The sequence below is a fragment of the Salmo trutta genome, chromosome 8 (genome assembly GCF_901001165.1).
Source record: "Salmo trutta chromosome 8, fSalTru1.1, whole genome shotgun sequence".
NCBI lineage: Eukaryota > Metazoa > Chordata > Actinopteri > Salmoniformes > Salmonidae > Salmo > Salmo trutta.
This window is the reverse complement of record NC_042964.1, coordinates 41,336,786-41,362,049: the sequence shown is the minus strand read 5'-3', so window position 1 is coordinate 41,362,049 and position 25,264 is coordinate 41,336,786. Positions and strand designations below refer to the sequence as shown.

The 25,264-nt window shown below is 43.8% G+C and overlaps 1 protein-coding gene across 3 annotated transcripts in view; it reads right to left on the bottom strand.

Annotated features, from left to right (window-relative positions):
* Window positions 1-441: 441 nt before the first annotated feature.
* The window catches only part of LOC115198974 (PRKC apoptosis WT1 regulator protein-like), an 81,769-nt gene continuing 56,946 nt past the window's right edge, over window positions 442-25,264 (bottom strand). The window contains exons 4-7 of one of the 3 annotated variants that reach the window (XM_029761440.1): window positions 13,523-13,557; window positions 11,067-11,190; window positions 8,684-8,788; window positions 442-3,842 (exon numbers count right to left, since the gene is read on the bottom strand). In XM_029761440.1, the coding sequence (XP_029617300.1) occupies window positions 3,756-3,842; window positions 8,684-8,788; window positions 11,067-11,190; window positions 13,523-13,557 (351 nt within the window). In that variant the 3' untranslated portion in view covers window positions 442-3,755. The remainder of the gene's footprint in view (window positions 3,843-8,683; window positions 8,789-11,066; window positions 11,191-13,522; window positions 13,558-25,264) is intronic. The other 2 variants (XM_029761442.1, XM_029761441.1) reach the window with 2 other exon arrangements.

Below are 25,264 nucleotides of genomic sequence, written 5' to 3'. Positions count from 1 at the left end.
AGGAATGAACAGAATAGTTTCAGGTCTCCTATAATATATTACTAAATCACACGCACCTTACAACTTCCTATAAAAATGCTAATAGGAATGGTGCTGGGCCGCCCTGGGGCAGTTCTAGGAAGATGAGACAATTACCTTTACATTAGTCCTGATAGGAAGCCCTCCTGTCCCTCTTCTCTCAAGGTGAGGCAGACTAATGACTTGGATGGCATTGCTATATTAGTCCAGCGTCGCAGTGTCTTGGAGACGATGCTTGCCAGGGATGGGTGGTCCCTCTCCAGTCAGACTGCGAGGTGATTGGCGATGATGAATAACCATGGTCGGGGAGCACACAGTGTGTCTATTGTGACAACTGAACCACCGCTGTCACGTTACATTACCGGCTCAGTGGCATCGCATCATCACATCAAATTAGCCTTAATGAACACTAACGAGTCGACAGAGAGATAATCAAACTTTTATTAAATGACTTCATCTTTTGTACATGCATAATGTAGAGAGAAAGAGGTGTGTCCCGTACAGAAAAAACATGTCACATGATCACGTGAAGTTCATGTGATAACATGTAAAACAACATGCGATAACATGATATTATGTAAAATAAATGTGACAACATGGGAAGCAAAATGTCAATGTGACACCATTAAACTACACTTGACACCATTTGAGTAAATGTGGGGATGGTGATGCAAAACTTTAACATGTGATAGCATGAAACTACATGTGACAACATTTGAGCTAGACAAAAACCTTCAGGGGACTATGACACAACATACCAACAATTTTCCTAAAAACGTCCTGGGGAAAATCCTTGAAACAAAACTGGAACTAGATAAAACCTCCAGGGGACCATGACACAACATTCCAAGAACGTCCTAAAGAGGTCCTTGGGAACATCCTTGGAACAAAACTGGAACTAGATAAAACCTCCAGGGGACCATGACACAACATTCCAAGAACGTCCTAACGAGGTCCTTGGGGACATCCTTGGAACAAAACTGGAACTAGACAAAAACCTCCAGGGGACCACGACACAACATCCCAAGAACGTCATTGAGGAACATGTTAGGATGTTTGTAAGAGGTCAAGACCTTTGCTTTACCATTCATCCAGACGTAACATGATGATAAGTAAAGTAATGACGTGGTATGCAAGTTTTAAAGTAAGTGGTAAGCTGTTCAGCTAAAATAGTTAAAACATATTTAATCAATGTCAATATAATTAGATTAGACATGATCACTTAGTAGTTAAGTACTGACTTTTCAATATGACCCCACCTGGGATTTGAACTAACCACCTCTGGATTTGAGGTAAACTGATCTTTCTGCTGCACCACAAACTCTGCAGCTTTCCCCTACACCTCTACACTTACCAAAATAGTGCCGACTACACTGCTATTTTAGCTCACAGTTAATCTGACTATTCGCTCATCATTTAATACATTTACTTATTTCAGCAAATTGGGGATTTTCTGTACAGTTGTCTAATGTTTGTGGGGGCATATTATTCTATTTTAATGTTACTCCTGAATCACTCCGATAAATATGTACTTTTAACAAAGCTGAGATTTACTTTGAAGTCCAAAGTGTAGGAATATGTCGGAATGCCATGAACCAAGAGGTTGTGAGTTGAAATCCTAGGTGACGACATGTGGAATAATAATTACTGTATAAACAAACAATGTAATCATGTATGTCAAAGTGTGCCAAATATGCAAGTTGAAAACATGATGTTAAAAGCACTGTTTGTGTGTTCTAACAACTCTGTTTTATTTGCAGGGCATCACCTGTGAAATCTCAAGTGAAAAATATCCCCAAAAGATTCACATTTGAATCAAAATGTGAAAGGTTATGTGAAACATCATCACGTGAAGTGTTCCAAAAACACATTGTTTCACGTGTTTTTTCCTGTAAGGGCTGTTTGTTATGTTATGTTATGTTATGTATATATATATATATATATATATATATATGTGTGTCTACCGGTAAGAGGGGTTTCTATATCAAGACGTACCCCAGTAAAGTCTAAAAAACTAAAATCTTTACCACCCAGTGGGCTTTACAGAATACATGATACAAGAGCCACACATTTGTTTCAGCACAAAAATGGGCCCCTGTATGTAATGCAAAGATCTAAATACGGCCGGGGTAAAAGTAATAGAACTTCTCACAGCCACATCACTGTCTTGAGAAATCAAAAAGAGATGCATTTCAAAAAGTATGTTCCTTCAGTTGATTTGGTTATCATACAACAAAATGCACTGCAGTAGCTTACTCTATTACTCTTACTCACTATATACCAAGAGCAGCTACATCTATCAATATTGCAAATAAAACAAGTTGTAAACGCTTGAGTTACAGATGCAAAACGCATTTCAAAAGATTCCACATGTATTTCTACTGGGGTGTAACCCCAGGACTTCTCACCACCAACAATACTATAATATTTCATTTTCCACATTGAAATGGCTATAAAGCATAGAATTAATGAAAACAAATTGCTTGCTTTTTATGATTTATAATGGGGATATATATATTTGAATGACTTCAGGTTTAAAATATACCACATGGATTAAAATCAGGGCGTCAATTGGGTTTGGCAGAGTATGGCAGTCATCATATCCTAGCTCAACACCAACAATATAAAATAGGCTACTAAAATCATTCCAATCCCCATTAAAAGGCAATAGCAGTTTAGCGTATTATGACTGGAGTAAATTTTGCTTGTTTTTGCTGTTCTCTGAATAGCATTTTAGAGTTTTAAATTGTGTAGAAACGCAGTAAATAAAGCATCAACTTTATCCCCCCACCCATGTCACTGGCATACCCTAGGTTTAGCTGAAACGACCCCACTGATTAAAATGTACCAAGTATACATCGGAACAAGAGAGTAAAAGCGGCATCGACATGAACAGAAAAAGCACCAGGCTTTTTTTTTATTCCCTTGGGGAAATGGAACTAATGGATTTTCAAAAAAGACTTCCGTAACATGCAAGGCATTATGCCCACTTTGGCTGATGGTAACAGGGATTTTGTCTTGAATTTGGTCTAAATGACACAGGCTCCATCACAGAGCCAGTTGTTTCACGTGCAGATGGAGACCAGGTTTTGGTGCTTTGAAGGACAATACGGCCTCTGGCCTGACAATGCATTTACACTGTAATGATGCAGATAAACAGAAGCACAGAGAGCCGGTTGCACATAACCTAGGCAAGCATTATATACCCTGGTCGACAGATCATTAGAGTCAAAATGTCCAAGAACTCTTTTAGTTCCTAAAACAAACAAAACATCCCTCATGTGCTCGGTGATGCACCACGTACATTCAATTTCCTTTTTAAGATTCATCAAAAAGAACAACAAATCTAAATGGCCTATGTACAAGAGATTTACATTAAATATACCATCACAGAACCTCATTTAGACACCCCATGGGATCTAAATAGGACTAGAGCTTTCGGTGGCTTCAGTTTCCCCTCAGAACTCAATAAAAGCATCCTTAGGGAGGACGCTCAAGGTGCGTTTAAGACACAAAGGCTCTAGAAGTTACTCTTAAATGTCCTCTTCCACCCATCGACAACAACAGGGACACCACCGACACAGAGAAAGGACATGCTGCTGCTGGACTTGGAACGAGGGTGGAAAGGGAAGGGTGGGTGAGAGCAGGGGGTGTAAGGCCTTGAGGGGCACTCTGTTGGAGGGGTGGGGGGTGGTTTGTTTTCTTTTTGGAAGTGGGGATCCGTGGCTCGTTGGGTTCTACCTCGTCAGCTGGCCTACCACCTTCAGGAGAGTTTTGTTCTCCTGCTTCAGCTGCTCGTTCTCATCCTCAATGTCATCGAGGTCCTGCAAAACAAAAACAAAGGAGACAGCTCCACTTCAGCTTGATCTAAAGGAAGTCATATACTATCATTATGCAAGATCTGCCTTATTTTTACCTCAGGAGTTAGCTTGTCAGTTTAGAGAAAGATGAGAGAGCGAGAGGTGTAACGAAGAGTTTCACCTCCCGGGTCTCCCTTCAGCAGAATTGCCTTGAAAATAACGAATTAAACTTGACCAGCTCCAATTAGGCACAAATGAGGAGCCCTGTTGCCATGACGCCCTCTCATCAAAGCGCTGATCTAAAAGTGACACTTCTCATTTTCGGCTTCCTCCATCACTGGCGGCAGCGACAGGCGACCGTCAGGATTAGCTAAGCCGCACTTGTCGGAAACTTAAAAAGCGAGGTAGTCTGCGAATCAAACACTGGAGGTCACAGAGCCACAGACATGGTGTGGTTACAGAACAGCTCACTGTCTGAGCTCTGACACAAGGGGAGAAAAGCCGTCTCATTTCGCATCAGACGGCTGCTAGATTCACTCGATAGCCATGACATTGTTTTTCTGGCCTCCGGCATACCACTTGAACGTTTTAAAGTTACAACCGACTAATAACTTTATTCACATTTCATTGAATCTCCCAACATAGATTATATCTACATGTACTTCAACTTGCATGCAACCTGCTTGAGCCTTTATTCTATGTAGCCAGAGTCAGATGTTCTCCGGGGTCATATTGTCTGCCAGCACCTCAGCCTTATCCAAGCCTTCGCTACAAACAAAACTTTGCTAGTGAGTCACAGTTCAATCTTCAAGCGCTGCGAGAAAGAGACGCCACACTGGATCTGTTCCTTATCTCCTGCCTTCCCATCAGGCCTTGCAGTAACCGCTCAGAGGGACATTTCTGATCACTATCGCACCGGCGAGTGTTCCCAACGGGAGACTTCGTCTTATGAGGTCCTGTTCATGTGATGCTATCAGGGCTCTCTGATCCAACAGTTATATGGCCTCCTCCACATGACCAGATGGCTTATAGCCACTGCAGTCTCTACAGCCTATCTTAACGAACAAATTTGACGATAATAAAGACAGCCAGGCATAGAGGACCCTTGCAAGTTCCTGAAATGTGCAAAATCAACACTGACCAGCAACTGTATTTGTTGGCAGGGGAGACTCAGGGCTTGTTTGCATTGGAATGCCTCATCGAGGAGGCCTGCATACTCTCTTTTGGAATATTTCAGAGATGAAAGGCTTTTGGAGGCCTCCTGCTAGGTTTCCTAATGCCAAAAACATTGCCAAAACCTGTTACCCAGATAACAGGAGGAGGGGTCATGCGATGGGGAGATTCTGTTGATGGTCTCAGAGCGCTGGGAACACTGGAATACTGGCCTATGACTGTAGACTCAGGAAACAGAAACTCTGACCTCTGATGAAACCAACAGGAAAGAGACCCGCTGTTGATGTTTCTTCTCAATATTCAATGCCAGGAGCTAGACAATGATCTATGAAACCTTGTGAGTGAGTGAATGAATGCCATCAACTTTAGAAAATACAAAATAACAACATCGGGAGACATGCTGAGGAATTTGTGTTTCTGAGGACCCCAGTATTTGCCTCTCTATACAGTGTGGGTCTACAGTAGGTATGGAGATAGGTGGTGGGGTATTTGCCTCTCTATACAGTGTGGGTCTACAGTAGGTATGGAGACAGGGGGTGGGGTATTTGCCTCTATATACAGTGTGGGTCTACAGTAGGTATGGAGACAGGGGGTGGGGTATTTGCCTCTCTGTATACAGTGTGGGTCTACAGTAGGTATGGAGACAGGGTGTGGGGTATTTGCCTCTGTATACAGTGTGGGTCTACAGTAGGTATGGAGACAGGGGGTGGGGTATTTGCCTCTCTGTATACAGTGTGGGTCTACAGTAGGTATGGAGACAGGGGGTGGGGTATTTGCCTCTCTGTATACAGTGTGGGTCTACAGTAGGTATGGAGACAGGTGGTGGGGTATTTGCCTCTGTATACAGTGGGGGTCTACAGTAGGTATGGAGACAGGGGGTGGGGTATTTGCCTCTCTGTATACAGTGTGGGTCTACAGTAGGTATGGAGACAGGTGGTGGGGTATTTGCCTCTGTATACAGTGTGGGTCTACAGTAGGTATGGAGACAGGTGGTGGGGTATTTGCCTCTCTGTATACAGTGTGGGTCTACAGTAGGTATGGAGACAGGGGGTGGGGTATTTGCCTCTGTATACAGTGGGGGTCTACAGTAGGTATGGAGACAGGGGGTGGGGTATTTGCCTCTCTGTATACAGTGTGGGTCTACAGTAGGTATGGAGACAGGTGGTGGGGTATTTGCCTCTGTATACAGTGGGGGTCTACAGTAGGTATGGAGACAGGGGGTGGGGTATTTGCCTCTGTATACAGTGTGGGTCTACAGTAGGTATGGAGACAGGTGGTGGGGTATTTGCCTCTGTATACAGTGTGGGTCTACAGTAGGTATGGAGACAGGGGGTGGGGTATTTGCCTCTCTGTATACAGTGGGGGTCTACAGTAGGTATGGAGACAGGGGGTGGGGTATTTGCCTCTCTGAATACAGTGTGGGTCTACAGTAGGTATGGAGACAGGGGGTGGGGTATTTGCCTCTCTGTATACAGTGTGGGTCTACAGTAGGTATGGAGACAGGGTGTGGGGTATTTGCCTCTGTATACACTGTGGGTCTACAGTAGGTATGGAGACAGGGTGTGGGGTATTTGCCTGTAGGCTGTCACAGATCTGACTCCCTGGTGCCAAGGAGAAGTAATATAATTGGTCTCTAGAGAAAGAGGCACATGACACAGCTGTCTCTTTACATTCAGAGTCTGTGGATTTAGCCTAATGCATGGACTACTAAATGGTTACATAACATTCAGGAGCGGATAGGAGTGGAGATTTAGTAACTCTTGACTAATGACAAACTAATTACAGGCTGATAACTCTAGTGGTTATAAGTCACGTTACATCTCAAGGGATGATTGAAATCAGACTTGCACTCCACAGTAGAAGGGTTTCTCTTAACCACAGTGTGTAGGATGTTGATTGGCATAAGGACTCTTGACTTATAGCAGGGGCCTAGTGTTTTCTTAAGACTAGATCCAATAGACTGTCAGGGAAGGGAAAATGTCATGTTTTGAAAAGAGCAGCTGTTTTAAGTTAGGAGGCACACAGCGAAACTCAAAAGTTGTTTCTCCAAACTGCCAAGGGGTGCAGGGGAGTGGAACTGAAGAGCTCTGCACCTTGAACGGGTCTGCATATCGTTTACTTCAGGCTCTGCAGACCAAAACCGGATGGGGTTACGACCCGTGCGGTTGACAATGAGTTTAAAATGTTGATAAAATACCAAATCAGATCCAGTTCAGAGGTTGGGGTACGGGAGATAAATAGAGCGAGAGAGAACATGAGAAAATCCCTTTTTTGGGGGGTGCCTGTGCGAGTGTTAATCCTTGCAAGCGCTGGATAATTGTAATCTTCTGCTTATCCGAGAAGCAGCTTTACAATATCAAGCTGATTGCCTGCAGATAGCGACGTGGTAATTTGGCAATCGGTTCTATTTAGTCCTCAGCTTCACTCAACACAGCTGTGTGAGACTGAATATCTCCAAGTTTCCTCTGCAGTGCACAGTTACTAAAAATGACAAGCTTTCAACTGACAAATAAAATAAACTATAATAACATTCACATAGAAATGGGTGTTATAGATCAGTCATTCTCATTGAAAGCAAGTCTAAGAAGTGGTAGATCTGTTCAATGTGTGCTATTTATATGCTTCCCTTACGTTACATTTTTTACTTTTAGTTTTGTACACCAGCTTTAAACAACTGAAAATGCTATATTTTGGGTTATGGAAAATATATTTCCCAACAGCTTAAACGGTACAATGATTCTCTACACTATACTTGCCAGTTGTCACAAACTGAAATTAAGCGAACTATTAGAATTTTTGCAACCAGGAAATGGCAGCGCGATTTCTGCATAGTGCATCTTTAACTGTGGCAGTTAGACGTGGCAAGACAGAGTTGTCCATCAAAGGATTACTGGTAAAAAAAAAAAAACACGTAGATATACATTACTATACCTGTGTTCTAGACTAGAAGGGCACCATACATATCACACGTTATAATTTAAGGAGCATACTATTAATTACTAATAATTGTGAAAGTAGATCTAGCCTTGTTGCTCTAACATCTGTATAGTAACCTCTTCAAAATACCTATAAATGACTTAACTCTCAGTGCCTTAGTGGTTGCCCACCCTAGCCCACCTCTACCCTCTCAACCTTGGGTGACCGCCTCCAACACTCCCCACCCTAGCCCACCTCTACCCTCTCAACCTTGGGTGACCGTCTCCAACACTCCCCACTATAGCCCACCTCTACCCTCTCAACCTTGGGTGACCGTCTCCAACACTCCCCACCCTAGCCCACCTCTACCCTCTCAACCTTGGGTGACCGTCTCCAACACTCCTCACCCTAGCCCACCTCTACCCTCTCAACCTTGGGTGACCGTCTCCAACACTCCCCACCCTAGCCCACCTCTACCCTCTCAACCTTGGGTGACCGCCTCCAACACTCCCCACCCTAGCCCACCTCTACCCTCTCAACCTTGGGTGACCGTCTCCAACACTCCCCACCCTAGCCCACCTCTACCCTCTCAACCCTGGGTGACCGTCTCCAACACTCCCCAGCCTAGCCCACCTCTACCCTCCCAACCCTAGGTGACCCTCCCCAACACTCTAGCCCACCTCCACCCTCTCAACCCTGAATGACTGTCTCCAACACCCCCCAGCCTAGCCCAACTCTACCTTCTCAACCCTGGGCAAACCCTCTCCAACACTCACTCTATTCAGCAAGTCAATCTCCTCCTTCAGCTTTCCAATCAGGTCGTCTTTATCCTGTTGGGCTTTCAGCAGCTGCCCGTTCTCCTGCCTCTGTCTGGCCAGCTCCTGAAGAAGAACGGACAAAGAGCTGTTTAACGTTAGAACACCTACTGCAGCACTTTGGTACGGTCCACACACACACACAGACAGAGAGAGACAGAGTCAGAGAGACAGCGAGAGAGAACAAATATAGAAGCCTCAGCCATGTGGACATTAGTCACGTTTCACGTTGATCTTTACGCTGCTAAATGAAGACTCGCCAGGAATCTGCCTCTCCAACTTATCTGTAGTAAAAACAAAGTTAAGCGTGAACTGGTTTCCATGGAAACCCACATAGCATGATGTCCATACCGTGGCAACCATAAACCTTCAGGAAGCGGAAGATAAATGTTATTTTATGGAGGGTTACCCGAGTTACATGGGTAACTGAAGGTTCAAAGTAATACTTTCATTATCATGATGAATGACACTACAATGGGATACTCAAAGCAATCAAGGACACTGCACATTTGTCAATGTTGCATAAAGCTATGAAATATACTGCATTTAAACAACAAGCCTGAGACCAGCGACAAAACTTGCTGAAATCAATGCAAAACTAAAGTGCACCGACTGCTCTCTCGAACTCGCCAGTGATGTGCAAACTCTTAATTTACAGGCGTCGTGGCAAGTGAAAGCAGTAGTTTTTCTTTTACAAATGGACTGGACCGGGGTGACATTTGAGAATCTAAAAAGTGATTGAGAGGGAGTACAGAGTGTTGGGGAAGAGAGAACTCCCCCTCTTCCTAACTCCAGTAAAGTACATTCTCTGACTGAACACAGAGGAGTTATTGCAGACAGGAATATACGAAGGGCTACATCTGATTGAAGACGAACAGCTAGGCCAGACTGGGCAGCCGCTCAAACGACTCAGAGGAATTCATCTTTTAAAAAATAAATCCTCAAGATTTATCAGGATGCTGATAGACGCTTTAAAAACAATTATAGGTCACCTCTCCCCAGGCCCTGCTGCTATCAAAGTATCTCTGCCCCTGTGACGAACAGACAGACAACACAGGGCTTTCAGGAAATGTGAGATGGATATAGAAAGAGAAATAGCAGTAGACAGGAAGGATATAAAAGACCAACAATAAAATATCAAATGTACCAAGAAGCATAATAGTCATTCTGAAATAATCAAATAAGACATGTCATATTTTAATATTTCAAACATCACAGTCACATTATAACCATTAAGCATCTCCAATCCAAAATTAAATCTAGAATGAGCATCCTATTTGGCAACAAAGCATTCTTCACTCATGCTGCCAAACATACCCTTGTAAAACTGACCATCCTACCGATCCTTGACTTCGGCGATGTCATTTACAAAATATCCTCCAACACTCTATTCAGCAAATTGGATGCAGTCTATCACAGTGCCATCCGTTTCGTCACCAAAGCCCCATATACTACCCACCACTGCAACCTGTATGCTCTCGTTGGCTGGCCCTCACTTCATACTCATCGCCAAACCCCCTGGCGCATGGTCATCTACAAGTCTCTGCTAGGTAAAGCCTTATCTCAGCTCACTGGTCACCATAGCAGCACCCACCTGTAGCACACGCTCCAGCAGGTATATCTCACTAGTCACCCCCAAAGCCAATTCCTCCTTTGGCCGCCTCTCCTTCCAGTTCTCTGCTGCCAATGACTGGAACAAACTGCAAAAATCACTGACGCTGGAGACTCATATCTCCCTCACTAGCTTTAAGCACCAGCTGTCAGAGCAGCTCACAGATCACTGCCCCTGTACATAGCCCATCTGTAAATAGCCCATCCAACTACCTCGTCCACATACTATATTTATTTATTTATTTATTCATCTTGCTCCTTTGCACCCCAGTATCTCTACTTGCACATTCATCACTCCAGTGTTTAATTGGTATATTGTAATTACTTCGCCACCATGGCCTATTTATTGCCTTGCATTTGCACACACTGTATATAGACTTTTTCTACTGTATTATTGACTGTATGTTTGTTTATTCCATGTGTAACTCTGCGTTGTTGTATGTGTAGAACTACTTTGCTTTATTCTTGGCCAGGTAGCAGTTGTAAATGAGAACTTGTTCTCAACTAGCCTACCTGGTTAAATAAAGGTGAAATAAAATAAAAAATAAAAACATTGGATAGTGATGCTGGATAAGCCTGCGTTGAAATTCAGTTGTCAACTAGTGAATGATAGGCCTAATGCAGAACCTTCCCCCAGCTATGCTTGCACTAATCCAATGCGTTCAATGCATGAGGGGGAGTGACCGAGTGCACACTTCTGGGGGAATGGTAGAGGAAGCCTAATTTTGAGTACCTTTTCCAGTTCCTCCATCCTCCTCTCCAGTCCTCCGGGTGCGGCGGCGTTGCCGTGGCGGTTGCGGCGGTGTCGACTGTTCCCCCCCGCCGCCTCCTCAGAACCAGGACCCCCAGAGCTGCTGCTGCCACAACACACACATCAATACTTCTGACCAACACCAATGTCCATGCTTTCAACACTGACTCACGTCAATAATAGAACTGGGTACGGTACACGTGCACAACGCGCGCGCCCACACGTAGTTTGTGAAGTAAATCCAATAAACAACGTGTAAACCTTTTGAAAGTTCCCTGACATTCAAAAGCATCACATAAAAAGTGAAAAGCTGTTGCAGCGTATGACTCAGAGCCTGCTGAACACACAATACACAGCTCTAATGGTCAAACTTAAGTCTGAGCAGAACAAGTATTTATACCTTTCTGAAGCTTTTTTTTAACCTTTTATTCCAAGAGAACATAAAAGCAGTCAGAGATGTATCTCGAAGGGCGAAGAATGGATTCTGAATATGAGGCAATTTCAATAAGACCATCTTGAAGGCTGAGATGTGTAAAGAGCGCCCTGCATAAATCCACTCATGTCATTAGCAAACAAAGCTTCCCTATTCATCGGCTAGTGAAGAGAGGTGCTATGGGTTCCTTGGTCTGCAGCTAGTGAGGATCTCTCCCTCCCTCCCGGGCATTCAATAGACCAGTTAAGCTAAGATTGATCCCAGTCTCTTGGAGGAGTACAGTATGTCTGCATTACAGGAAAGCAAACTTCAATACTTCTTAAACGAGGTTGAATACCTACTTATGCTGATCAGTAAAAAAATATACAATTTCTGAGACTAAACAATCACAAACTCCCTAGAGGCAGAAATCAGATCTCTCCCCCCTTCCATCTCTTTCTTTAGCCAGGAGGCTCCACCACTCATAATAAAGACACTCAGATAATAATGCAGCTTTTTGGGGCTATTTGACATTTACTTCCTCAGTAACTCAGAGGCTGAGTCCACAGAGATTATTTTCACTCTTATCAGAACTAAAGAGTGTTGTGCCCATTGCTTTTGATATAAAGTCCTTGAAATGCTCTCCTCGGCAAGTAATTTTTTATTTTTTTGCTGAGGGTCTTCGTGGTCACTCTTCCCTTGTAGATGCAAACACACACACACACACACGCACTCTCTCTCTCTACATCCCTCTGTCTCTAGGGCTTGCAGCATCTGCCAGGCACCCAGTCTAAACAGCCATGTCCTCAGCACTAATCACCCCATCTGGTCCATTAGCTCCCCACAGAGAGCACATGGGAGACAGGCAGAGGCAATGATCCACTCCTGGAGGTCTCAGCAGGTGGGGGTTGGAGAGGAGAGGCAGAGCCAATAACAGAGTAGTAACCCAATGGCCACACACAACAAGCACTGAGACGCCTGGTGTGGTCTGCCAGCAGAGCCCAGGGGAACAGAGAAGGCCCATCCATCTTAAAGTCATAAACCATCTCCAAAGACTGACAACCAGCAACAGGCTGATCGCTATAATAGCCCATTTCGACCACAGTGATAGTGTAGTGAGAGAGGATGGTGTGAATGCATTAGCAGCCTGTTGTATAGTTTCGTTGGCGTTCACAGAGACAGGGTTGTCCAATCTCTCAGCCGTCTTGTGGCGCCCACTCTGCTCCACAACACTGGACCATCCGACAGTGGAGGCCAGCCAATCACAGGAGGACATCATTACTGGGCCAGATTGGGAGCGTCAGCCGGTGTGAACTTGGCCAGGATCACACAGAACTTAACAATTTGATGGTGATTGTCCTTATGCAAATAGTGGAAAAGAATGTCCAAATGGTGGTTAGGAATTTAGCAGTGTGGTGTCCAGCAAAACTGAGGTGTCAATGGCTATGGCTTTGGACATTTAGCAGTGTAGCAAGAAGATAAACTGAGGTGTCAATGGCCACACCATAGGCACTCATGTATGCTCCAATATGTCAATCATAGTAAGTGTGTGGTATAAAGTGGATGTAAGCTGTAATCAGCAACAACTCTTTCCGACCTCGATTGAACTTCAACTCCTTATTGAGACATCGGCTCGGCTTGATATGCCCTCATGTCACGTCAACGTTGCATTGCCTGCAAACGATAGTCTGAACAAAATGTACATGCCTGTTGTTGGCGTACCTAGAGCAGGGTCCGAGGTAGAGGACACCCAGCGAGTTAAGCTGTGTTTAAATCAAAATCTGGAACTAGATGTTCTGACAGGCACCGTAAACAGAGAGGACATTTTCAATTGTGAAACTTTTAAATCTATTTAAGTACATGCAAGGTCATCTGCTATGGTAATTAAGGACCTAAACTGCTGCCTTCTTTTCCTGGTCTTCCAGGTTCTCTGTTTCTTCACTTATCACCACATTCACTCCCACCATACCAGAAACAATAATATACGCCCTCATTCTCAACAGAAGTAATTGGGAAGGTTTCTCACCTCTGGTGGTGGCCACTCCCGGATCTTGGAGTATCCTAGGAAAACAAAGGAGAACCATGTTAGAGGAAGGGGATACTCAGACAACAAAAGGGCCAGGGTTCTTTTGTACAACATATTACATACTGTTTGGCTATGTCAGGGGGAGGGCCATTTCTAATTGCTAAGAAATACATGAACAAAGGCAAGGGAAGTCTATCAAACACAGAGGCGGATATGTTTGTTAGGATGAATACTATGCCCGAGGAAATTGATGATCTGTAGCTTGAGTTATGAAACTGTTCAGTCAGCATTTTCGTATTCAACACTTGTGTCCAGATTGTGAAATGCACCGGGGAGACTCTCTTAAAATAATCAGCTTGAAAAGCTCATCGCTGCCTGACACAAAGCCCACCTTTCCTCATTAATCTGCCTTGGGTGCAGACAAATGCACATGCACAGACAGACAGACGTACACCTAGGCTCACACACATACAGTGCAGGCAGGGGCATGTGGTTGTGTGCAACACAGAGACACGACAACAAAATAGCATTGCGTCAACATCAGCAGAGAGTCATCAGGAGTAGATATTACAGAAAGCCTGTAGGTTGTGTATAAACCTTCCTGACACCTCTACTGCTGAATTGATATAGATAGGTAACATATTAGATTCAGAGGAGCTATCACCACACAGCCTCCAGTTGTACCATGCATACAATCAGTTGTGTAATGCGAGGTGCACACGTTAATCATTTTTCCCATTCTAGCAGAATCTTAGAGTTAAAGGTCCATACATTGGCGATGCCCCCACTGATCCCCTATGGTACAAAAATCGCATTTAAAAAAAAAAGTCAGGACCAGAGATGCATACACACTACGGATGGATATCTATTCATCCCCTCAGGCCCTGAACAGTGAGACTCCTCTGGTGTGCTCCTCCACTCGATCAGAGAGTGTGGTTTAGTTAGTGCCGGTGGAGGACCTTAGTCCCCATTGTTGCGGTCTCCCTGACAGCAGAACCAGAAAGGCCCCTTAATAAACTCTGGAAGAACTTCAAAAGGAATCACACTTACTTAGAGGCTTTAGGGCTTCAAATACATAAGACATAGCTTTCTCGCTATAGAGAAATCAGAATCATTTTGTATGGTACAGAACTTCCATAGAGCACTTCAAATGGTTGTCTAAATGCAAATCTGTAAGTGTAGTGTGTAAAACACTATGGTTTATGAATTGATACAGTTGTTCCTAGAAGCTCTGGCTTTCTATATCTATCTATCTATTCATGTCCTTGGGCTTCGGGATGATTATGCTTATATCCTCCTCTATGGTGGAAACACTGCTGACAGTTTTATGAAAGAGGCACTGAGACAGGGCTTTACTGTCAACTGTTGTTTTTCTACTTGTGTTAGTATGAGAAATACTAAATAATGCATTGCGTGTACACCAGCCACATACAGGTAACTGCCAAAATAATGGAAATGTCAACATAAATTGTCTTAATAGGGCGTTGGGTCACCGCGAGCCGCCAGAACAGCGTCAATTGGCCTTGGCATAGATTCTACAAGTGTCTGGAACTCTATTGGAGGGATGCAACACCATTCTTCCATGGGAAATTCCATCATTTGGTGTTGTTGATGGTGGTGGAAAACATTGTCTGAGGCGCTGCTCCAGCATCTCCCATAAGTGTTCAATTGGGTTGAGATCTGGTGACAGACACGCACACACACTTTAAATTCTCTATGCTCCTTTGAGGCCCCTCTTTCAAAGTCACTGAGAGCTCTTCTTCTAGCCATAGTAGCCAAAATAATGAGCAACTGGGCATTTTTAGACATAACCCTAAGCATGATGGGATGTAAATTGCTTAATTAACTCAGGAACCACACCTGTGTGGAAGCGCCTGCTTTCAATATACAGTACTTTTTATCCCTCATTTACTCGAGTGTTTCGTTTATTTTGGCAGTTGTCTGTATATTTCCACAGTGATAAGATCAAAATCAGATCCAAAAGGTTAGTGAACATAGCAAATGTTTCCCTATAAACCCTGGGATTTATAAAACACACGATCAAGAGAGTAGTAGATTACAGCAGCTCTCGCATGTTGTGGGGCACTACGCATTGATCAAATAGATATTAGACCAGATAAAACAAGATGTCCTTTTTTGTCCATTAGCTTGCAGAGAACGGAATGAACGTCTTCATGCTCACAGCCCAACATGCACGTATACCTGAAAGTGTCTTAATCTGGTGTGTATAAAACACAATGGTTACGCAACCGTAATGGCTTAAATGTGAGTGTCTGTCAGCCCTTTTACGGAGCTGTGTGCTGCGCTGCACGGCTTCATGAATACCCAGGGAGTCAAGGACGCCGAGGCCTGCCTGGATGTTCTGTCGAGAGTTGTGTGTGAGAGAGAAACACGACGCTGCTGCTGCGTGCCACGGTGGGAAAAAAAAATGGCTTGTTCTCAGATATTCTCCCAGTTTGCATTCATCACATTAACAGTCCACCGTGCGGCGGTTGCTTCCCTGTGTGCCGTCTTGCATCCCGGGCTGGGAGTTGCTGAGACAAGGTTAATGAAATTTAAGTGAGGATACTTCACAGCATTGCATTATGGGGCTGTGGGCTCTATTTATCTTGCTTAACAGCCTCTGCTGCGGCCCTAAGAGCCACTGTTACAGAGAACAGACAGGCCTCAGAAAAGCAGAGAGAAAAGCAGAGAGAAAAGCAGAGAGCATCGGAAACAACACTATGAATGAGCTGTATTCATGTTACATTTCCAGATCTTATGTTTCAACTTCTATTGATAACACTCATATAGAAGTCAATACAAACAGAAATCTATGAGCATACAACATATTAATGGATAACAGCAACAAAATAAACAAACGAGTAACAACAAAAATATATAAATAATGTCTTGTAGTCTTAAAGTGACTCATTAATCAATGAGCAGATATATGGGATTGGTTTGGTCATGTACCTTTCTGTTCTAGACTTTGGTATAGTCAGTTTGTTTAGGCTGAGGGTGTTCCTGCGTCTGGTCAGGGGGAAGCCAGTCTCTGAATTTAGATTTTAGGAGGCTGAAAGCGAAGTCAGTGCAGAGTTGTGTCTTTTATGAAGCCAGGGTAGGGACAGTTGGCGTTCTTTTGTTTTCATAGGTATACATATGACGGAAGAAAGAGATGTACAATGGGATCTTAACAATAGAAAACAATCAACCTGAAAAATACCTCTATATTGCACAGACAGGAGTCTGTCTGTGTGATACTGTAAATCCTGTGTGATTTGTGTATGTTACCTGTAAAAACTTTTTTTTTGGGGGGGGGGGGGGGGGTGACCCCCTTTCAAACAGTCCCATTTTTACCACATTCTTGCCGGCATATGCCGGCACCGGTGATAGTGGGAGTAGGGGTATGCAGATGTATGTATATACACCATCACAAAGAAATCCATGATTCATTTGGTTTAGGCAGGTGCTTAGAACCATAAGACTAATAAAATGCATTTTCAAAGGAATGAAATAGCATATTTTATGGTTTAATTATGTTACTGGTCTTTTATTAGTTGTCTGTTAAATTTTGTTAATTAAACAGACAAGACGTACTTACATTCTCCTGCTCTGATCACAGTCAACACACATTTTATAGTAATAATAATGAATATACTGTAACATAATAAAATAATAATATTTTCCCACAACTTGAGTGTCACGGTAACGCATGGAAACGCTGCCATGTAACAAAAAAGTTATATTTTGAAACAGAGCCCATGCCCTCATTTTTCAGAGTTTGTAAGTGATTGTATGTTAGAAACCTTAGAATCTGCTCTTTCCGATAATGTAAAGAAATGTAAAAGCTGACCTGGATGAACATCCGTAGGATGATTTGAAAAAGTCACCGTTTTATCCACGTTTCATCTTTTTTCCTACCCTCACTCTGCTTTGTTAGATATCATGCACATTGATATCTTGCTAACAAACGTCCTCGCCAACTGCCTTTTTAATAGTAGGCAGCAGATAGTTATCTACAGTAAATAGGACTAATTGTAGGGTAGGGCAGCCCAGCCCCTGAAGTACACTTAACAACCGTATGCAATAAACTCCTCTGTGTTGTCTTAGGAATTCAACATTCTCAGTTTTTATTTCTCCAACCCCCATTGTCTCACCTCTGAGAAGCAGAGGTCACATCATATAGATCTGATATCTGATTGGATGTTAACTTTACAGTAATACTATTGGCCAACAACTCAGATTTTGAATCCAAACAACTCAGATGCTTATAAAAGAGTCTAAGATTAATTGTTCTTTCTCTTTTTTCTTCCTGACCTGCTGTAGTGAGATACTCCCTCTCTTTCCTTCATTCTCCACCCCATAGATTTCTGGGGCATGGCTTTTCAGGCTATGATTTCTCTCCTCTCTCGGATCACGCATAGAATAATGATTTGTTAATGTCAGTATTGCCTTGTAACTTCCGCTTCAGCCTTGTATGTGAATCCATTCATTCTCCAAAGTAGTTAAATACACTTGTATTTCGAATTCCATTCTCAGACATTTCTTGATTGCCTATTACTGTAACTCAATTATAGTGTTCTTGCATATTGCTAATCATATTTATGGAGTCAGATAAACATTTTAATAGGCTAAATACTTAGTCTTATTACAAGTCGCACTTCAGGTATTTATAATATCTACACTGTACAAATATCTACACTGTCAAATATTATTACTTCCCACTACAGTATGAAAACATGCTCAAGATATTGTAGCCTATAACTTTGTGTGACTCTTGGAACAGAGGTATAGTGCAGTGGCAATGCTCTCTCTCTCATAAATCACATGCACATGTTTAAAAAGGAATTTATGGGTGTTTGCGATCTGAAAGCCTTCGTGCGCTTCACAGCCCATTAACATTTCAGAAATCCCAGAAGGCATGCTTAATAAAAGTTCACATTAAAAGCCGACTTGTAGTTTAAGTTTGACACGTATGTATATTTACCCATAAGTTCTTAGGTAAATATAAGGACCTTTAAAAATGTACCTGTTAAATGTCAATACAAAAATATGAAATGGCAGATTCCTGTGTTCATTCCCTCAGGCTAAATGCTAATGCATTTCTGTGACAATAGACAAGTCCAGCTCAAGGACAGAACTACATTAATGTAAATGGAGAGAATAAATGCATTAAAAGGAATTCAGTGAAGCTTTGTATTGACAGGTTTGATGTCGGACAAGAATAGAATGTTCATGATTTATTGTGTGTGCCAAAGCCGGTATGACAAAAGGCAACGTTTCATACTGAGGCATTGGCGGGACTTTTAAACATATTACTGCATTAAAGACTATCTCGCCGAAGGAAATCATTGTACAGGCTTTGTTACAGACAATACCTTTCATGGTAAAGTTGGCAGCTTTTCGAGTCAGTCAGTCTGTGTCAGTCTGCCCATCTATCCATGGCCAAATATATCATTCATGACAATGTTCTCCCACTCATAAATTACATGCACATTTAAAAAAAGAAGAAGGAATTTATGGGTTTGCAATCTGACAGCCTTTGTGCGCTAGACAGCCATTAAAACGTCTGAAATCCCAGAAGGCATGCCTAATAAAAGTTCCACAATAGGCCTACTTTTGCATTCCAGCATTCTCCATCTATGTCTCCTTGCAACGCTGATAAATATCCCTATCTGTTACTCTGGAGGCTCTCGTTCATAATAGGAGTCCACGATTGACATTTCAAAAGGTGAGGCCTAAGAATTCAACTGGAAAAATGAGAAGAGTACAGCCAACGACCTATTTTAGCTGGCAGCAGTCTTGTAACGGATACATATTAATCTGGTTAACCTGATTTACAGACTTGTCATCTTGATCAACAAAGGTGATACCCTCTGAAAATATTGTCTCAGGCTATACAACCAAACTTCTGAACAGCTTAAAGAACATTACATCTAAGCAGGGAACCTTAATGTAATGCATTTGAAAACTGTCTAGGCAGGGAGGAGAAAGTGCCTGCCTTAAAGAAAAGATTCTCAAGCTTTGCTGGACTGACAGGTGCAAATTAAAAATGCAAATGAGGATTGTTAAGGTGTTGGATACCACAATGGGGTGTGTGTGTGTGTGGGGGGGGGGGGGGGGGGTGTATGTGTCTTATTCATGTAGTTATGCTCTAGAAGGGTTCGCTTTAAAATCATTTACACATACAGTACCACAATCAAAACATCATTGTTTTGCAAAACCATATACTGTAGCTACATGTGTATATATTTAAACTTAGTATACAACACCTGCTCTTTCCATGGCAGACTGACCAGGTGAATCCAGGTGAAAGTTATGATCCCTTATTGATGTCACCTGTTAAATCCACTTCAATCAGTGTAGATGAAGGGGAGGAGAGAGGTTAAAGGATTTTTTTTTTTTAACCCATTTTTCTCCCAAATTTCGTGATATCCAATTGCAAGTTACAGTCGAGGCGAAGGTCGAGCCATGTGTCCTCCGAAACACAACCCAACCAAGCTGCACTGCTTCTTGACACAATGCCCACTTAACCCGGAAGCCTGGCGACCGTGTCAGCGTGCATGCGCCCGGCCAGCCACAGGAGTCGCTAGAGCGCAATGGGACAAGGACATCCCGGCCGACCAAACGCTCCCCTAACCCGGATGACGCTGGGCCAATTGCGTGTCGCTTCATGGGTCTCCCAGTCACGGCCGGCTGCGACACAGCCCGGGATTGAACCCGGATCTGTAGTGACACCTCAAGCACGGCAGTGCCTTAGACAACTGCGCACCGGTTTGTGTCAAGAACTGCAACGCTGCAGGGTTTTCACGCTCAACAGTATCCCATGTGTATCAAGAATGATCCACCACAACAAGGACTTCCAGCCAACTTGACAACTGTGGGAAGCATTGGAGTCAACTTGGGCCAGCATCCCTGTGGAATGCTTTCGGCACCTTGTAGAGTATATTCTCAATCCAAGATGGCGGCGCAGTAGGACGTGTATATTTGTCTTTGTCTTATCCCGTGTCATATCCCTTGTAAATAGCCAGTCTTTTATCGTATATATCTTAATCTCACTTCTATCTACAAACGAAATATACTTTCCTGCAACCCGCCTCACCCAATGTGGTATGGATCTGCTATTTTTATTCCTTATAACTGGAACTTCCATCAGGAGCTAGCCAGCTAACTAGCCTGTTAGCCATGGCTAGCGGTCCTCAACTTTTTATTCACCCCGGCATCAGCCAGCCCTAGCTCGGACAACACCTGCCAGTCTTGCACAGCGTGATATCAATCCCAGTGCATATTGGACTGCTTCCCTCTACCATATCACCGGATTCCTGCCGCTCTGGATCATTACTCCTAGCTAGCTGCTAGCTAGCTGCAAACGAGTGGCTACTGTTAGCTAACGCCTCTGTCCCGAAACAAGCACCAGCTAGCCTCGAGTTAGGCCCATATACCAACTAATTCTAATTACCTCCTTTGCCAATTGGCCTGGACCCTTTATTGTCGACACGGAGCCCCGCCGATCCATCATGACTGGACTGCCGACGTGATCGCCCGATGTGGACTCAACAGGCTATTCTGTTACGATATTGCCGCATCTACAGAACCATCTACTAGACCCGGCCAGTTAGCTTTTTCTGAATGCTGTGTCCCCTGCTCGCCCAGCGTTGTAGTGAATACCGTACAGCACCCTGACTCACCTATTGCTACTTTTTTGACCCTATGATCACTCAGCTGATGCCCCCTGGACTGTTTCAATAACACGGTACCTCATTTTGTTAACCTGTCGGCCCCAGCCTCGAACTCAGGCACTGTATGTGTCTAACTGACCCGCTCTGCCCTTTCTTCGCCATTTACCCCATTGTTGTTTTAGCTCTCCTGATCAACACCTGTGATTGCTTTATGCCTCTCTCAAATGTCAAAATGCCTTGTCTACTGCTGTCTTGGCTAGTTTTTATTGCTTTATTTCACTGTAGAGCCCTCAGTCCTGCTCAAAATGTCTTAGATAGCTTTTTCGTCCCACGAAGGCTAGCTTTTTCAAACAGAAATTTGCATCCTGTAGCACAAACTCCAAGAAGTTCTGGGACACTGTAAAGTCCATGGAGAATGAGAGCACCTCCTCCCTGCTGCCCACTGCACTGAGGCTAGGAAACACTGTCACCACCGATAAATCGAGAACTTCAATAAGCATTTTTCTACGGCTGGCCATGCTTCCCACCTGGCTACCCCTACCCCGGTCAACAGCTCTGCACCCCCCACAGCGACTTGCCCAAGCCTCCCAATATCTCCTTCACCCAAATCCAGATAGCTGATCTTTTGAAAGAGTTGCAAAATCTGGACCCCTACAAATCAGCTGGGCTAGACAATCTGGACAATCTGGATCTGAAGTATCCACAGCAATTGTTGCAACCCCTATTACTAGCCTGTTCAACCTCTTTCGTATCGTCTGAGATCCCCAAAGATTGGAAACCTGCCGCGGTCATCCCCTCTTCAAAGGGGGTGACAATCTAGACCCAAACTGCTACAGACCTATATCTATCCTACCCTGCCTTTCTAAGGTCTTCGAAAGCCAAGTTAACAAACAGATTACCGACCATTTTGAATCCCACCGTACCTTCTCCGCTATGCAATCTGGTTTCTGAACTGGTCATGGGTGCATCTCAGCCACGCTCAAGGTCCTAAACAATATCATAACCACCATCGACAAAAGACAATACTGTGCAGCCGTATTCATCAACCTGGCCAAGGCTTTCGACACTGTCAATCACCGCATTCTTATCGGCAGACTCAACAGCCTTGGTTTCTCAAATGACTGCCTCGCCTGGTTCACCAACTACTTCTCAGACAGAGGTCAGTGTGTCAAATCGGAGGGCCTGTTGTCCGGAACTCTGGCAGTCTCTATGGGGGTGCCACAGGGTTCAATTCTCGGGCCGACTCTTTTCTCTGTATACATCAATGATGTCGCTCTTGCTGCTGGTGATTCTCTGATCCACCTCTACGCAGACAACACCATTCTGTATACTTCTGGCCCTTCTTTGGACACTGTGTTAACTAACCTCCAGACGAGCTTCAATTCCATACAACACTCCTTCCGTGGCCTCCAACTGCACTTAAATGCAATTAAAACTAAATGCATGCTCTTAAACCGATCGCTGCCCGCACCTGCCCGCCTGCCTAGCATCACTACTCTGGACCGTTCTGACTTAGAATATGTGGACAACTACAAAGACCTAGGTGTCTGGTTAGACTGTAAACTCTCCTTCCAGACTCACATTAAGCATCTCCAATACAAAATTGAATCTAGAATTGGCTTCCTATTTCGCAACAAAGCATCCTTCACTCATGCTGCCAAACATACCATCGTAAAACTGACTATCCTACCGATCCTTGACTTCGGTGATGTCATTTACAAAATAGCCTCCAACACTCTACTCAGCAAATTGGATGTAGTCCATCACAGTATCATCCGTTTCGTCAACAAAGCCCCATATACTACCCACCACTGTGACCTGTATGCTCTCGTTGGCTAGCCCTTGCTTCATATTTGTCGCCAAACCCACTAGCTCCAGGTCATCTATAAGTCTAGCTAGATAAAGCCCCGCTTTATCTCAGCTCACTGGTCACCATAGCAGCACCCACCCGTAGCATGCGCTAAAACAGGTATATTTCACTGGTCACCCCAAAAGCCAACTCCTCCTTTGGCCGTCTATCCTCCCAGTTCTCTGCTGCCAATGACTGGAACGAATTGCAAAAATCACTTAAGCTGGAGACTCATATCTCCCTCACTAACTTTAAGCAACAGCTATCAGAGCAGCTCACAGATCATTGCACCTGTACATAGCCCATCTGTAAATAGCCTATCCAACTACCTCATCCCCATATTGTTATTTATTTATTTTTGGTCCTTTGCACCCCAGTATCTCTACTTGCACATTCATCTTCTGCACATTATCACTCGTGTTTATTCGCTAAATTGTAATTATTTCGCCACTACAGCCTACTTATTTCTTTACCTCCCTAATATTACTTCATTTGCACACACTGTATATAGACCTTTCTACTGTATTATTGACTGTACGTTTGTTTATTCCATGTGTAACTCTGTGTTGTGTCGCACTGCTTTGCTTTATCTTGGCCAGGTCGCAGTTGTAAATGAGAACTTGTTCTCAACTGGCCTACCGGTTTAAATGCCCTGACGAATTGAGGCTGCTCTGGGTGGGGGGGTTGTTGTTAGTGTTCCTAATGTTTCGTATACTCAGTGTATACAACACACACCGTTTCAGAACTCAGAACCCAAACATCTCCCCCCTTTGGACCAGGCGCCACATTAGAAGCAGATGACCTATGGTTTTGTTTATCTGACAAGGCTCCAGGTTTAGGGAAAGTGTTTTCCTTGTACGGCACACATACCACAGAGGGGTAAGGCCTGATAACCAGGACCACATGGGGTCCCCAGAGAGAGGGCCTCTGTGACACGGACATCCCTGAAACTACACTTGATTACACTACCTCACAGAGGAACGCAAACACAGGCAAGGAGAGAAAGACACCAATGTGTGTGTGTGTACTTGTGTATGTGCGTGTGTACGGGTGTGTGTGTGATTCCATGTGTATCACAAGGTGATAGTGCGTGGGGGAGGATGGGTTGGCAGCAGGAGATGGGGATATGAAATAGATGAGTAGGAACAGAGAGAGGATGACAGTGGAGGAGATAGTGCTGCAGCCATTACAGGACTCTGGGGGGGGTCTCACTGAGACGGGCGGGAGGATACCAGTATCGTGATACTCCTTAGTATCGTGGCAAGGAAACAAAACACAAAGTGGATTTAACGTCTTTAGGAAAACAGCCCTGATGTTGGAAACAAAAATCATTATGTTGTCATCCAGAGTCACGTTCATTTATTTTCCAAGCTGTAGCACACAATATTTTACATACAGCAGGTTTTTAAAGGACCAAAGAGTTTGGTCTGCTTCCTGTTTTCATTTTTGCCATGGATAACATATTGCAATACTGGCATTGTCACAGCCCTACTGGACAGTGCTACACTGCTATTACCTAGTATCATCTCCATTAACGGTTGTTATAGGGCAGGAACACACAGCGCTCCAGAGGAAGAAGGGGAGGCCAGTGTTTTACTTGTTCAGATAGACAGACCCAAGAAAGGATGAAAACAGAGAAAAACGAATCAACTATCAAATGAAAGTCAGAAAACTCATTAATCAAGTTCGCTTATTATTGATGCAACACTGTGTGGACTCAAAACGATAGGGGATTATTTTGTTCTGCAGAAACGACGCAACGTTTTTTAGTATTTGAAGTTGCCAGTCCTGTCTCAGTCCAGACATCTTGATACCAGTGCAGAAGCTAAAAAGCCTGACAGTTTGATCTCGAGGTAGCTGTATATTACACAGACAACATGGCAACCGCTTGTCTGTGTGATAAATGGGGTCAGAATGAAATGGCACATTTTTGGAATGCTCTGTCTTTACAGATGTCGGCTTGACAGCTCCCTGTAAATCCACTCTACAAACTGCTCTCTCTCCCCCCCAACCCCCCCCCCCCTACACTCTCTCTCTCCGTCTCTCCTTCCCTCCTGTCTATATTCCTCTGTTAGCTCGTCACTAAGGTCACAACGGCACGACACACACCCAAATATGACCGTCAAAAATCCCTACACCAAAGGCAGGGAGTGGCAGAGCAATGGGTGAGATGCAGTGCAGGAGATCCCCAGTGGTTAGCCGTGGCAGTGCCCACATCTGCTCTGATTTAAG